This window comes from Xiphophorus hellerii, chromosome 8 (assembly GCF_003331165.1).
Source record: "Xiphophorus hellerii strain 12219 chromosome 8, Xiphophorus_hellerii-4.1, whole genome shotgun sequence".
In the NCBI taxonomy this organism is placed as follows: domain Eukaryota; kingdom Metazoa; phylum Chordata; class Actinopteri; order Cyprinodontiformes; family Poeciliidae; genus Xiphophorus; species Xiphophorus hellerii.
In genome coordinates, this window is record NC_045679.1 from 25,863,721 (window position 1) to 25,880,216 (window position 16,496).

General features: G+C 39.6%; 1 protein-coding gene across 3 annotated transcripts in view; it reads left to right on the forward strand.

The window, feature by feature from the left end:
* The window catches only part of ttc28 (tetratricopeptide repeat domain 28), a 121,357-nt gene that overhangs the window by 15,168 nt on the left and 89,693 nt on the right, over positions 1 to 16,496 (forward strand). The window contains exon 1 of one of the 3 annotated variants that reach the window (XM_032570038.1): positions 15,642 to 15,894. The exons of the other annotated variants lie outside the window; for them this stretch is intronic. Within the exon in view, the coding sequence (XP_032425929.1) occupies positions 15,868 to 15,894 (27 nt within the window). The 5' untranslated portion in view covers positions 15,642 to 15,867. Of the gene's footprint in view, positions 1 to 15,641; positions 15,895 to 16,496 lie in introns of those variants that run through there. 3 annotated transcript variants of the gene reach the window in all.

Sequence of the window (16,496 nt, forward strand, 5' to 3'; positions counted from 1 at the left end):
TGCAGTAGTTTTAATCTGCTCAGAGGTTTATGCCTCCAGGATGCAGTGAAAGCTCAGACCTTAACATTAAATTGAGTATAGATTGTATGTTTTTGCAATGAATTTGAGACATATAAATATATATTTTTTGTTAGCTCCTCCCACACCCCCACCCCTGACTCTCATTTTATGTGTAATGCTTTATATCTACCTGATCTTTCTTTACCTCCACGATGCCAGTTTGACTCTTGAAGACTCAGATGTGTATGGGATATTGCCAGCATTATTCTTAATTCATAAATGACCAGAGGCGTTTCAGGCAGAAGCTCATCTTTGAGGGGCAATGCTAGAACCGTTTTTTTGAAAGTGATGAAGCACTCCAGAATCCACTAAACACTCCAGAATCGCTAAACGATTTTTTCCCTCCAGATATGTCTACTTCCTGTCGCGCTCTGCGAGATGCCACTTCTGGTTAGACGCTTGGAAAATGTATGTGCAAACTCAGTTTTCAGTATTTTAGGCATGGAAAAGCTAATTGTTCCATGAGCAGTTTGGCTAACTCCTTCATGGCTTTTTACCAATGCAACACCCTGGTTTGACAGAAGAGTAAGATCAAATTTCATTGTGTTTAGATGTTTTGTCGTAGACTTAGATGGAAGAACACATGAAAGTGAATAGTAGTGATAGTGAAAATGTTGGGTAAAGAACTTAAACTTTGCTGTAGGTCTGCTTGGTTGGAGCTCAAAGGAGTTGTCTGGAACTTTATGTGATCAAAGCTGATAAAAGTGACTTATGAATTGGTGGTTTTGCATTCACACATGGTAGCATTGTAGTTGTTGGGAGGTTACTGGGGATCACAGTGTGAATAAGCTCATCTGAAGCTCAGTGAGTGTTTGTTAGAACCAGTTTTGTAGCAATTTTACAAGAACTGGTCCTGGTGATATTTGCTGATCTCTAGATGATATAAACTTGAGGAAGGCAGGGAGAGGTAAGTTGAAGACTCTCAATCGATCAGGAAAGGAGTTCTCCGGAAACCCAATCGTTTTGAGGTGTGTATCGTAGCAGAAGAGTGAATAAGGTGCTCGAGGACAAGAGTAACATCAAGTAGATTCAAGGTAAGCGAGTGTCAGCGTTCAGGGAGATGGAGATGGAGCAACAAGCCTTGGAGCACAACTAGGAGAACCAGGCTGCCACAACTATTGACAATCTGGCAACATCTGTGATTCCTGCTAGTCCTCTTCAGCAATGTTCCTTGCTGAGCAGATGATTTTCAGGTGAGGGAGCCAGTGCCACAGGAACTATACTGAATGTTACGAGATCAGAGGAACAGAAAGGGAGGAGCGAAGAGGAGAGGTAGAGACAACGACCCTAAACCTGCTCCCAGATCACAGCATAGACACTATTCCACTAGAACGACTTGTTTTTATCTGAAAGTTTTTTTTTGTTTGTTTGTTTTTTCTCTGAAGAGTTTTTGCGGCGCTAGTGGCTCGTATTTTTTTGACAGTAGGCAGACAGGAAGAAGGGAGAGGAGAGGGGGGAAGACATGCGGCAAAGGTCGTCGGGACCGGGAGTCGAACCTGCGACGTCCGCGCCGAGGACCAAGGCCTCCAAACGTGGGGCGCGCTAACCCCCTGCGCCACCACAGCACGCCCCTATCTGAAATCAATGTGCAAACTCGGTTTAATCAATTTCTATTTATTTAACATTTATTGAACATTCAATTGGGGAAATAAATACCTAAATGCATTTGGACATGTACCACTTGAATTCTTAGCACTGAAAGGCTTTTGACTAGATGAAATGTTACGTGTTGAGCTGGAAGGGTTAATGGTTTTATCACCGTTCAATAATGGCTCTTGCTAAGGGGCAAAGCCCCTTCCTGCTCTAACAGAGTTTTCAGTGGAGGGAGATCAATGCTGAAGCCTCCTGCTTTGTTACTGAATCAATATGGGTTTTTTATCTAAATGCACAAAACCTGTGCAAAGATAAGTCAAACACACACACACACACACACACACACCCACCCACCCCCCCACACACACACACCCCTACACACGCGCACAGGCTGATCTGATAACCAAACATTTCCAGGTTGCTAGGTCTCATTTTATCAGGCTACACTTTGACCTGTGCTATCTGAACTCTTAACGCTCATTAAGAGATGGAGGGAATGCGTTTGTGTTTCTGCTGTATTAGCGCTGATGTCATATTGCTCTTAAGTAAAACAGGCAGAACTTCAGAAGAGCAAAGAAGCTAGAAGGTTTAGAAAGCAGTTTTTATTGTCAGTTTTACAGTTTCCCATAGCTCCAGTAGGAATCCAGAGATCGGTTTGGGATCAGGACTGTGGAGAAGAATTAAGAAATTTGAATTCCTTATTTTTATGCTGTAAATATGGTTTTATATTTGCCCCACCAATCTGAGCACACAGTGAGACCATAGTAAGTGCAGATATCTTGGTTCAGTGATTGGTTCCAATCACAGAACCAAATTTGTTTGAAGGCAACAAATTTCCTAATTGCCTTCAAATTTGTTGCCTTCAAATTTTAAACTATTTTTCATTTTTTAAAATCTTTTTCAACATAGCACTATGTCGGTTTGAATAGCAATTTTACAAAAAACTACTTTTTATTTTTACTCGTTACTTTTGCCTGACTTTAAAATATGTACCATGATCTAAATGTCTAGGTGTAACAAAAAGAAAAACAGACTAAATATCTAGCAGGGAATATAGTAATGCTGTTAATATAGCAGAAAAATGACGTCAGCCCTAAAAATATCTGTTTAACCAAGCGATGCTTACAAGGCCAAACAGTTATGAATAAAAACTTGTATGTAAATGTGTTTTCAGCCAGTCAGGATTATTCTATAGATTCAAATAAACCAACCGTCTGGAAATTTGAAATCCTGGACAACGCGGATAAGAGGGAGCTGTGGGGTTGGCGAGCAGATGCTGTGTGTGCACAGGAGGAACAAAAGAGAAACAACAGCAGGTGAAATACCTGCTGTGGCTGCAGAGAGGAATGAGCGGATTAGAGGGCAGCATGTGTTTGGTTTGTGTAGCACAGAACGAGTGAATATGGCACTGTATGGGAGCTAAGATGAATAGATTCATTCTTGAGGTGTGCCTGGAGGCCACACAGACCTCCAGGTCTGGAAAGAGTCACGCTCTTTATGTCACGCTCGCATCCCGTCAACACCAAACGCTGATAAATGTTGAGAAAAGCTTTTGCTTTTGTCCGTACAAGCATTTAAAGTGTTTGTTGTGATGCTTTAAAGCTCCCTTCTGTCACTGTGGTTTGGATTTTTCTTGTCATTTGGGGTTTATTTAATCTTGCAGCAAGTCCTTGTGCTTATTGTTAGTTGATGTGTTTGTGTGATGGTGAGTTCTTGTTTTGACTCTCTGAATAAATAGATTTTTCAGCTTTTGACCTGACGATCTTTCATCAGAGCTCATCAAGGGAAAATTCAGTTTCCTCGTTGTTTAGACGCCTGCTTCATGTTGTTTCTGTGTTTACTCAGCCATTACTTTTCCTCGGCCTCCTTCTGCCGTACTTTACATCATAATTAGAGCCACTTGTTCTTCATGCCAGTGATCAGCCTGCCCATGATTTAAATGCCTCTGCCTACTTGATTCATTGTCAGATCCTCTTGAGTTTTCTGTCAGTCATACTTCTGGCTGTTTCTCCTCGTTGCCTTCAAATGCTCTTGAAAGGTATTTGTTTTTTCAGTTTCATTAATATCATCTACCTTATTATCCTGACTGTTAGTTTGAGGTCATTGAGCGGAGACTTCAACCCTAATCGTCCTGGTAGATGGCAGCAGATTTCTATCGAGGATGGGTTAGGGTGTGAGTGGTTCTATAAAACAGAATAAACAAAACACAAACTATATAATCCAATGTAAACACTGATTACTACGTATATAAGTAGGCTACATTACCTGTTACAGCCACAAACATGTCTTTTAGGTCTTACAACTACGCACTATGACCTTATAGACTAAGTCACATTTAGTAATAAATACAATATTTTTTTCCCATTACTCCAGTCTTGTTTTTTTTTTTAAATAACCTATAATGTTAAAGTATAAGAAAACAACTAAACATGATAAAATTCACCATTTTAAAGTAACACTTAGCTTAGCCTGGTTAAAAATGAGGTAAAATGTCCAGATCACTTTATCTGTTACCCTCCAGTCTTATGGACACACACTCTCACACAAACTGCCTCTAAACATGACTTCTCCTGATTTATGCTGCGTTCATGAACACCAAACAAAAACATTACTCACAAAACGACCGCGCCCTCTAGTGGCAAGGCTAAAAGCTGCATCACAGTCCTGCCTTCACGATGCTAATTTTGCAAAGATGATATATTTGAGCTATAATGTTCAACATGATGCTCCCAACTGTGAACTTCCCAGTCGGCATGTATGGGGGAATTCGAGCGATGTGCAATGACCTTTGACCCCTAAAAATTCAGTTTTGGTCTCATCTGACCGGACCTTAACCTCCCAGTATTTCACAGGTTTGCTTGTTGATCGTTATGAACCTTCAAAGCGTTTTAACATACTTTTTCTTAAGTAGCTAAGTCATGCGTGGTGAATATGCGTAGAAGCCGTAACGTTTTAGTGCATTCCTAACTTCTTTCTTTAAAACAATTGTACCTTCTAAATTCTCGCGGTACTTCTGTTAGTGCTTGTCTGAAAACGTACTTGCAATCTAATTAATTGAAAAGAAATGGTCCTGTACATCTCTCCACCTGAGTTTTCAGTAGCCGGTCATAGAAACGGCTGTGATAACGTGTGTAAATAATTCCGAAAATGAGCGTTATTGTCGCAATAGTAGCCGGAGCATAAAGCGCACAAAGACCCAGACTGTAGCTGCACATGCAGGCACACGCCGAGCTGCAACATTCGTCACTGCCAGGTTGTGCATCTGTGTGTTTGGTGGCCATTGTTTGGTGTAGAAAGTGCTCAATCATGCTGACTTTTTGGTGACATGTGGAGTGTGCTGGTGCGAGTGTTCCTTGGCCGTGTGTTTTGTAGCAGAAGTGATGTGTCTCCGTGTGTGGAGACAGAGTGATGATGCTGCACACAGAGATGACTGAGACAGAGATCGTATAAATATATGCAGCTCATCTCTCAGTTTTTTCTAACAAATTCATCTTCCAGCTGCTGAAGGAAAAGGTCGAGGGTCGCAGGTCAGGGTCGACTTTGCCATCTCGATGCGTGTCTGGCAGTAAGACCTGCGAGACGGTCTGACTTTTGCAGTGGGTCACAACTTTCAATGCTGCTGTGAAACATGCAGAATCAAAGAGTGTGGATTAGCGTCACTGTAAATCTCGCCACAATATAAGTTAGTAGATAAATCAGTTAAATAAATTAGCTATTTGTTAATCTGATTTTTTTTTCTCAGCCCATTGAACAATCATTTTTTTATGCCCTCAAAAGTCCCAGGAGTTCATTTATTTCTTGTCACTTTATCAGAAATAAGGACACCAGAAACTTCTGCTTGAATCAAAGCATATATTCATTATGAATCAAAAAAAAAAAAAAAAACGCAACAAAGGGGCTTTAAAAACGAAAACAAACAACCAAAAAGCAATAATCTACTTATGCTGAAAACTGTTATAAGGAGCTTTTGCTAAAATAATAAATAAACCTTCAGCTACCTCTGATTCAACCAATTCAAGGTCTAAGAGCTATAAGACTTTTTCAGATTTTTTCTTCATTTTTTTTGGATTAGCTGTCCAACGCTAAAAGAAAGGGGGATGGAGGAAAAGAGAAAAAGAAGGGCAGAGTCCATCCAGTGACCATTCCAGCGCTGAAATAACACCACTGTGTCATGGCTGACTGTGGTATAATGTTGGGTTTTTTTTAAACCTTCAAAAATATATTTTAAGCAAGTTGAAACTTTGTTGTAACCGTTTAATATGGATCTTTAAGTTCTTGGTTTTCTGTAAACACAACTGACTTTTTGTCTTTTAGTTGAATCATCATTGAATTGTGTTAAATGTCTTAATAACCACATCGCACCATCACATATCTACCTCTCATTTTACTGGCAAATGAAGATGCATAGTCTGAACCTCCTGCATTGCTCTTCTGTGAGGGTTGTGTCTGAACAAAGATCAGACACAACCCTGGTTTGGTACACTTTAATCAAGAACAATTTAATTTAAGTGTTATAATAATATTAAATTGTATAATTTAAATATTATGTTGTCGCTGCCGATATAAAGATCAGTAATTACTGAAAATATATTTTGAGTTTCTCTATATATTGCATAACCCAAATGTTCATAAAACATAAAACTTGACATGGGGCATTTATATTTTTGTACAGAGTATATATATTTATACATATATTTTACCTCGGTCATCAGTAAACAAGGAATTCTTTTCAACTAATTAGATTGTATTATGTCCTAAAACTTAATAGAAATGGAAAGTGTAGAACTGACTGGGGAAATGACCAGTGAATAAGCAAAGTCCTGAAAATAATATTATTCAATCTATGCAAACACTTTGTCTGCGCTGGTGAAGATTAACTCACTTCGGCATGTCGGATGCTTGGATTGGCTCCACCACGACAGCAGTCCCGCCCATCTTTTGTTTAAGCCAATAATTATTGGGGGCTCTAGTGGACTGTGTATAAGTCGTTGAACTTTTGTCCGCAGATGGTCAATCATTAGGTATCAGGGGGAAAAAAGGTGGTTCCATAAAGTTACTTACTATCTCCAATACTGACCACATGATACATGGTACAAAACAAGGAAACACCACAAATAACACATTTCAGAGATTAAACTGGAATTTGTGTTTCACAAAATGGTGGTGATAAACCTCGACTGAACTGACAATTACCGTATTTTCCGGACTATAGAGTACATAGATACATATATAAGCCGCGTGGTTCAAAGCATGGGAAAAAAAGTAGCGGCTTATAGTCTGAAAAATACGGTAGTTAAAAAAAAACCCCACACATCTGTTTGGGTGAATCTTTGCCCAGAAGGTGTGACACATTTTCCCATCACTTTCAATAAAATGACTGCAGAGTGTAACCTCTTGAACCGTTGTTTTTGCCTTTATCTCAGTAAACCCCTGAGAATAGTTTTGGGAACACTGAACTTATTACTGCTACCTAATCCACTTTCCCCTGTTAACATGAAACAAACATGAACTTCTGCTTTTCCCCCTGTAGCTCCTCAGTGTCTGTGTGCTTGTCCCACATCACGGTTGAATGTTTGCTTAATATCATGTAGCTCACCAGTGAGGCAGCATTTGTTGATTTTTCTCTCCTTTTAGTTTCCCCCCCTTCTCCCTTGTAGAATCTCATCCTTGTGTCTTTTCCGAATAACGCGGAGCTGAAGTGTATTCTAATGACTCCAGTCTGCTGGAGTAACACTATTTGCATGCCTCTGGTGTCTGCGCGCTTGTGCTGCTTCTTTGTTTGCCGCTTGTAGCAGGTTGCAAATGTGCAGTTTACACTTTTTTATGAAAAAGAAATGAGGTTGGCGCCAGCCACGAGCGTAAACAAACCTTTCTCACCGACGCATACGCACGCTTTCATTAAAGCTACTTGTACATTATTGATGGGTTCCGGGGGCTGTGTGTGGCTTAAGATCAGCTGTAGTTGTCTAACTCGGTAAAGAAGCATTTGATCACTTTAAAACTTTAATGTGTTGCGAGGTAGGACACGCATGCAGAGTTTTACATTCTGAAGCTCAATCATCCTACTGTTAGTTTGTTAAAATGAGAAAAAAATGTCTCCATTTTCATTGATTCCATTTAGTGCAATGTGTATATATATATAGTAGAAGTTAGACATTAATGTTCACCTAAGCTGTTCCCATTTAACCAAGCTAACAGATTTAAAACATATATCATATTTGTATAATTCCATTTGATCTTCTTCCATCTCTGACCCTTGTTCTGAGCCTCATCTTGTTTACAGAGCCCCTGAACAAGCAGCGGTTATGGAAAAGAGGACCATTAAGGTCAGCATGTTTATGCACCAGCAAATGTCACCGTGGTTCATTTACATGCCGGTGTGATTCTAGTTCAGTACCACTAAGCTCTCACTGCCTGGCCTCAACAACGACGTAGAGATTTGAATGGAAATTATTTCTGATTTCAATCTTTCCTCGTTTGGGGAGCCGTGAATGAGCAATAGAACCCTTTTCAAAGGGTTTGAATGCATATGTTGACACCAAGCAGACAGGAAACCGCCCCAAAAGCAGGAAGCAGACTACAGAGCAGGGAATTCTGGGTAAATGCAACCAAAACAAACATGCGAGTCTTTCCTCTTTTGCATTAGTTAATACTATTAACATTCTATTTTAAGGTAAGAAAATCAGCATTTAAACACACATCAAACACTGATACAATCAGTCGAGATGGGCTTCCTTCAGACTGTGGCTAGACTCAGCTGTAGACAAAAGGTGAGGACCCCTCCTCACCTGGTGGAGCTTAAAGTAGAGCTGCTGCTTTTCCGCATTGAAAGTAATCAGTGGAGGTGGTCCGGACATTTTATCCAAATGCACCCTAATTGTTTTCCTTTGGAAGATTTTCAGGGAAAACGTCCAACTGGAAGGAGACCCCTCTAGGAGACCTAGAACTCAACGAAGGGACTGAGATGTCTCGTCTGGCCCGCGAACATCTTGGGATTCCCCAGAATGAGCTGGACCTGTTGCCCCGGCAACCTAGTCTTAAGACAACGGATGGGCAGACGGACCTCAGACACACTGCGTTATTGTGTGACATCATTGGAAAACCAAATGATGTCAGTTCAGATTTGAGGCAGAGTGCAGCGGTGGTCGTTTTCAGTGGAAAAATACTTCCATCAGTAGTTACAGTGTTGATTGAAACTGGGGGGTTTCGATACTCCAGTTTGCTTTTGATGTTTTTAATAACCCAGCAGGCGTTTGTTCTCTCGCTCCGGGCATCTAACTCGCACTGCGGACCTGTCAAGTCTCACTGTGACTCATCGATAAGTCACTGCTTACATTTTGACAGTTGCTTTTAATCCCAAAGTGAGTGTTATGTCTTAAACTGTATTTATACGCCTAAATTCACACTTTTGATGCGGCTCTGAGCTGTACTATGTATGTCAGTTATAGCTGTGTGCTCTGCAGCTGCAGTTGTTTTATCATTATTGCCTGTCTATAATCTGCTTTAATCTATTGGCGTGCAAAGCATCCTCATGATCTACTTTAGTCTGCTTTGCAAGGCAGAATGACAAATGGAGACATTAACATGCTTAAATGGAATTTAGCTCCTGCCACGCATCCTCCATTTTGTTTTTATGGAGCAGTAATGGAGAGAGCGCCACCTTTCTGCAGATGGCCTCTTCCCCATCTTACGTGAATAGATTTTATTTTTTATTTTTTTGGTGCAGGGCTTCTGGCTTCTGGTTTTAGTCATTGAAAGTAATGTGACATAGGTGACCAGGAGTCACATTTTTAGGAGGATGAAAAATATTTTTGGCTGCTTTGATGTTTTCTGATAACATTTTGAAAATAAGTTGAAAACAATGCACTTTAACAGTGCATAAGGGCTATTGGAAATGGAAAAAAAGTAAATTTCTGGCCAAAAACTCAGAAATTTTGAGATTAATCTCAGAAATTTTCTAGAAAAAATGTTTCAAATGTCAAAAATCTTTGAATTCTGGACATTTTCACACCAAAAATTGTTGACTTTTTTATACTCTGAAATATCCACATTTTTGTCTAGAAAATTTCTGAGATTAATCTAAAAGTTTCCGATTTTTTTCTAGCAAATTTTTGACTTTTCAAGCTTTGAAATTTTCAACCTTTTTTCTAGAAAATTTCTGAGATTAATGTAAAACTTTTTTTTTTTTTGCAGAAATATACTGCTACTCTTTTTTTTCTATATTCAATGGCCGTAGTAGGTGGTCGTAGAAAAATCCTACAAGAGGTAGATAAAAAAAAAAGTTGTAATTTTTAATTTGCTTTAGTAGTGATATGTAAACATCAGTATGTTCTTACTTGTAAGACATCTGGACAAAAGATAATTTCCTACCTGAAAGTTAATAATTTAGTATATGTAAAATCATGGATTGCATTTTTTTTTTTTTTTACACATTTTTTACATTTTGACCAACTTATTGAATTGAGTGTCATGTTGTTTTATTTCTAACGTTCTCTTTAATCTGTACATGCTTTTTGTTCTATCATATGGAAAAGGTTAGCTGCAGCTTGTAGCTACAGGTGGCGTATGTTACAGCATTTGAGACGTTGACATCCACGCTTCTATAAGAATTCAGCCAAAGGCGGAACGGATCGCCTGGGCGGTCAGAATAGTGTGGTGAATTATTAATGCTCTCTTTACCAACACGTCTTATGCCTTCCATGGTGTTTGGTTTCATCACAGCCCAGAGTAGAAAGGTGTCAGGCTGATCATCCTAATTAACTGGCTCTGATGCGCTGCGTCTCCTGGCTGCAGGTTCTCACGTGTCTGCACTTCTGTTCTGCACTTTAACTTCCGTCATACGGCTGACAGTTCTTTCTGGCCGTGTCGAGTTTTCAAAAGACGTCAGCAGAGTGAAGTTGGTGGAGAAGGCGGAGGTGCAGTCAGTCATCTTCTACCTTATTCCTCCTGCTTCCTTCGCAAAGTTACAACTGTGTTACATCACCATTTGTTCGCGTTCGCTTTCACGGGCCTGGTGCATATAAATCATAACATCTGCAGTTTAACCCTGCGGCAGACTGAGGACATCCCTCAACATTACAAAAAACACTTTGTAGGGATTATGGGATACACAAAACATGACACATAAACACTTGATCAGTGAAATTCATTATATATTCACATAATTAAAACATTTTATATTTTATCCATTTGGGATGCACCAATTTGCAAATTTGGGCCAATAGTGATACTGGCTGAAAGCCGATATTATACAGTATACATTAAAAATAGATTTTTCTTCAATTCTTTGCTGCATCACTGTCACTGTCACATGACCAAGCAAATACCGACCCGGTTCCTTCCCCCTCCAGAAACGCAAAGCAAAATAAATGTAGGTTATTAATATCAGCCTAGTTCTACTTATCGGACCGATCCCAAACATCATGACAAACATCATCTGGTACTGATATTAATGCAGATATATATCATATCCTATTATTTGTATTCTTCTTACTTCTTTCTTCATATTGGACATATTGGTAGTTTGCATGGTAGTTGCAAACTACCATGGATTACACATCTCAGAAAAATGCAGAAAGTTCTCCCCACAATGCTGAAGGCTTGGACTTAGAAATTTTCGTCGCTTTCTGCCACCACCAGTGGATGGGAGCGAACCTTGACCCCCATTCTGAAATGTTCAGAGTAAAACACAGACCTACCAATAAATGGGAAAGTTTGCTATGATAGAAATTATTCAGCAAATGTTTTTCCATTTTCCTTTTAGTTTCGAAAAACCAAAAACCATCTTAACTGAGTATTAAAGCTTTTTTTATGAAATTGAGGAAGTTAATATTTTGTATCTTGCCGTTTCCATCAACTGTTTTTATTTGTACATAAAAAAGGAGACGTGGCTACAGGTTTCCTATATAAGCTGTGCGATGCTTGAGTTTAACAGCTAAATAGCAGTTGATAATGATGTCTTCAAGTCTACTTCTGTCAGGATGGGTTTGGTTTTCAACCTGGTAAAGTTATGGTGTGTTCACTGATTGATAAGATATCAGATTTTTGAATTTCCAGGCTCCAGTTGGAGTTGATCAACTTTCTGTCCATCTATCCAAAGTTGCATCTTCAGTGTGTGTCTGCTTGTTTTCTAGGAACATGTTTGGTGATATTTATGTCACTATGGTTTACCTTCACTATCCCTTTTTGAACTTTACTTTTCGTCGATTCAAGATCCTCCCTGCCTGCAGTCATGCATAAACAGTCCAGACATAAAAGTCTGTTGACCCGTTCATTTTGAGAGGCTGAGTATTTGCCTAGTGTCAACACATTTGACAACACATAATGGAAGCAAGCAGCTGTAAAGACTGATGATGTCTGTTTGAAGTTGGGGTTTTAGAACATTTTTAGGATATTTGCATCAAAAGCAACAAAATCTGAACAGTTTTTATCTATATATATATCTATATGCAGGCTATACACACAATATGCAAGTATCTCTTTTCAACTGTACATCTGTAATAAACCAAAACTCCGAGCCTTTGTTGTGACAGTGGATTTGTTTTTGTTCTTTAAACAACAGTCATCCATCAGCGGCAGCCTCACTCAGAGCGTTTCTGTTCTGCTTTAGGAATGGTGTTGTTCAGTGATATTTATCTGTCACCACAGCTTAACTTCACCATCCCTCTGTGAACCTTATTGGTTATCGATTGGACGAGCCCATTGCGTTATAGAGCTATAACGCACACATGAACATCTAAAAATCCCTCAGCTATTTCAGCTCTCAGATGGAAAAAACAACATTGCACACAAAAACTATTTTGTGTAGAACAGCTTTTGATTTTCTCCACCCTTTTACTCCAGACTTTTTTAGAGCCTCACTTTACTTATTAAGGTTTCTCTGTGGAATCCATTGTCCTTGCCCACTTAGCTCCACAGATCGACATAAACCCCTACCACTTCCCCAGCCCTGATTTCAAACAGCACTTCCTGACCATTGAACACCAGAGAACCTCTGATTTGTAGCATACTCCACGTCCCTCTATGTCTGTTCTGTCGGTGTGAAAACAGTCTAACTACTCAAAGGCATCCTCAAATTATCTCTAGAAAGTAAAGACAACAATAACGTAATGGCACGTAGAGGGTTTATGCCGGTACAGGCGAACCTGCTTTGCTAGTCCAGTTTGAGTGAAAGGCGCGACCTGCCCCAAGATACAACAACAGTTCAGAGGGGGGCGACCAGACAGAGCAGCCAGACGACGCGAGGCCAATGGCAGAGGCGGGAACAGCGCGGCTGGTGCAAGGACCTTTCCACTCAGTTCAGTCTCTCTACTATAAACCTAGCTTTATGATTTCGGTTGAAGAAATCCTCACTCCTTGGCTGACTGCAGTGATGCATTCTTTGAGTATTTTTGATTGGTTCATCAGGCACCGGAAGCAGTAAGGACACCATTTGGCTATTTCAAATACGAGATAAGCATAATTTGGTAATATTTCATTCTGCTTTGTGATGTTTTCCCAATGTTTCATGGTATTATACAGATGACTGATATGGTTGCTAAACAGAAAGAGAGACCATCACTGTTAGCTGTTTAGGTATCTTCATCAAACTACAAGAGAACAACTAACAGCAGCAGTAAAGGAGAACTTGTAAAAGAAGTGGGACTTGAGGAAGAAGCTGTAGAGGCTACAGCTGCTGCAGTAGAGAGTAAAAATCATGTTATTTCAAAAGGTGTGACTTCAGTTGATTATCATTTTTAATTTAGCTCAAAAGCAGTGCCTAGAAAAAGATGATGTTCAAGGATTGGTGACCTGCAGAGGATCTCTGGGTTGTTAAAATCTCAAGAAGATCATAAATTTTACAGAGATGCTCTTTAAAGGGGGTGGGGGGAGGAAAGGGATTTGCATATTTCTTCTTCTGTAGTGCATAACATTTTTAACTTTTCAATGAATCTGAAGGAATTCAGTGCAGAAAAAGCAAGGGACCAAGCCAGAGACGGGCAGCCATGATCTCTGATCCTTTCAAAGGAGTTGCATAAAGAACTGTTGTTCATGAATAACTGATAGAATCACAAAAATGAAGAAGTATCTTGAAAACCCTTTTCAGTTTCTAAAATACAGTTACATTTATAAAGGGAACTTTACTGTTCAAAACAAAGAAGCATCTTAGGATGTTTTCACACCTGGTAGTCTGGTTGACTTACTTCCATTGGGGATCAAAATTGCGTTTTTGTAATTTCAGTGGTTTACTTTCACGCTGCACTGTGTTAAAATGAACTACAGCGCTTTGAAAAACCTGTTCCCCCTGGTCAGAGCTTTAATATACACTCCCAAACTGTTAGAGCTGAAGAAGGAGGAGAACTGTAAACTGCTGTTTTCCATAAAGTCCTGAAGTGTCTTAATTTGTGGTGAGTTGATGAGTAACAAGAGGAAACAAGAGAACATCATTAAATAAAGTAATGGAAGAAGGAGCCAAAATAAAAGGAAAGCAGGACAGGATGCAACACACACACACACACGCACACACCCACGCACACACACACACACACACACCACACACACACACACACCCACACACACCACACACACACACACACACACAGACAGACACAACCTCAAAAGATCAAAATCATCAAACTTCTGGAATGTCTTGTCAATGGTATGAGTGCCCTCTTGTGGTGTGCCTAAGTTGCAGCTTATTGTTTTGTGATAAAAGAAAGGGCTGCAGTGTGTTTCCTTAAGATCAAATATAGTTAAAACATATCACTCTTAATTGGAAGTGATATTAACGTTTTGGAGTCCCAACTTGAATCCAATAAAGAAGCTAAAGATTAGGGTGATGGCATGGAGGCTTTTGATTTCATCCCCACAGATAAATTGATCCCAGAGGAAATGTGTGGAAGAGCTGCCCAGAAATGAGAAGAAGAGTTTGTTTGCTGTATTGTGGAGGAATGATTTCTTTTTTGTGATTGCTAAAAAAGTAGAAATTATTTTCAGTAAGCCATTTCTAATTAAAATGGAAATAAAAATCAGGTGGATTGTTTTTCCCAAGACTGAATCTCCTGTTTCCAGATTCCTGTCATATTTATCAGAAACAAACTTCATAGTTTTAAATCTAAATACAAATACTTTCTGGCTGAACTATATGACTTTGTCCTTGATTTCATTTGTAAATAAACAAAGAATAGCATGTTAATCAGTTCTTGTTCTTACTCCTACATCAGAGACACTGTAGTTAAACCTGGTGTTATAGAACAGTGGAGCCTAAACTTTTTATGTCATGGCACCCCAAACTGCATTAGCTTCTGGCCAGGGAAAGCCTTTGCTAACCCACAGACAATGCTTCAAAATATCCAAAGAAACATCAAATTTTAGAATCTTGTTTCTCACTTTTCTTCACTATTCAGTAATTATTACATTCATACCTTCTGATTTTAGTCGGCCAGGCGTTCTTAGGGTTTTTTGCTGGGTGGTTCCTTCTGCCTATAGCTTGGGAAGCAAAATAGCTTAAAAAAATTTGACAATTGGCCAATCAGAAAGTTATTTTAGAAATATCCTTTATTATCCCACAGTTGTGAAATTCAGGTGTAACAGCAACACTGAGGTATGCAGGTTCACACAAAAGATCAAAGTGTTTAAACACTTCCTGAAGGTGGAGTTTCAGAAAGAGCAGGAGTTTCTTAAAGAGACAGAGACTCAATTTCTACGTGTTAAATTGCAGTCATTTTATAACACTTGTTATAACAATTGAAAGCAACAGAGTTACTAGATTGTGTTATAAAATGACACTACATGCCTGGAAAACACATAATACTTCCCCTTTAAATGCATGATATTTGGCATTTATGAATACCAGGTTATTTTAGGACAATAAACACTTCTTCTTATTAGGATTCAAAAAAAATTGAAGTCCAGCGTGTCTGCGTGTGTAAGAGAGAAAGAGAGGGAGTGTGTAGGAGAGACGGGGGCCAGGGGGGTGTTGGGTTTCCCTCTCCTCTGCTCTCCTCTCGCCTCAGTTGCGTCCTCGGAGCGTCGAGAGCTGCAGGAACCGCCGCTGCTGGATAACCGAACCGATCGCTCTGCAGCCTCATTATATCTGGATTATAACCACCTCCCTCCTACATCACACACATCCCTCCCTAACCCGTTCTTCGCTCGGCGGTCCTGATCGAGGCGTTTGACATGCCTCTGCCACTGTTGTGACACTTTGATGCTGCGCCGACCTGCCTTACAAATATGATGAAATGGCAGCCCCGGAAGAAGGTGAGAAAAAACTCTGCGTTTTCTCTCCAAAGTTGCGGCAGAACAACGGAGTGAGTGAGTGACACATCTTTGGATTAGCGGAGCTTTTTAAGCCCTCAGGAAGAAAGCGCGGTCACGGCCACTTTATTAAGGATAATCCGTTAATAGTCCCCTTTTCAGAGAGACACTTCTGCAACATGCCTGGATGGGATTATTAGAGGATTATAAGAGGAAAAATTCCACAAAGCTAAATGAAAAGTCACCATTCACAGCTAAGAGGAAGTTATTTTTGGGACACCTGGATATTTAGAAGCTAGAAATCGCCCTGAATGCCACAAATTCATTCAAACCTCTTCATTTTCTTAACATCCCAATTGTTCTGGTTTTTTTCATATTTATTTATTTGCACAGCCTTCAAGAGTTGCTATTTTTTGTTTACTTGCACATTAGAATAAGTGAATTCTGACTATAAGATGATTGTGAGTATTTGGGACTGCTGGTCCTCTGTTGCTGCTGACAGTTTCTGGGTTGTAGTTTCTTTCTGGCAAATCCTTAAATCTACTGTCTGTAGAGAAACTGGCTGCTTTAGGAGTTATCTAGGTTTTCTTCTCTGTTTAACCTCG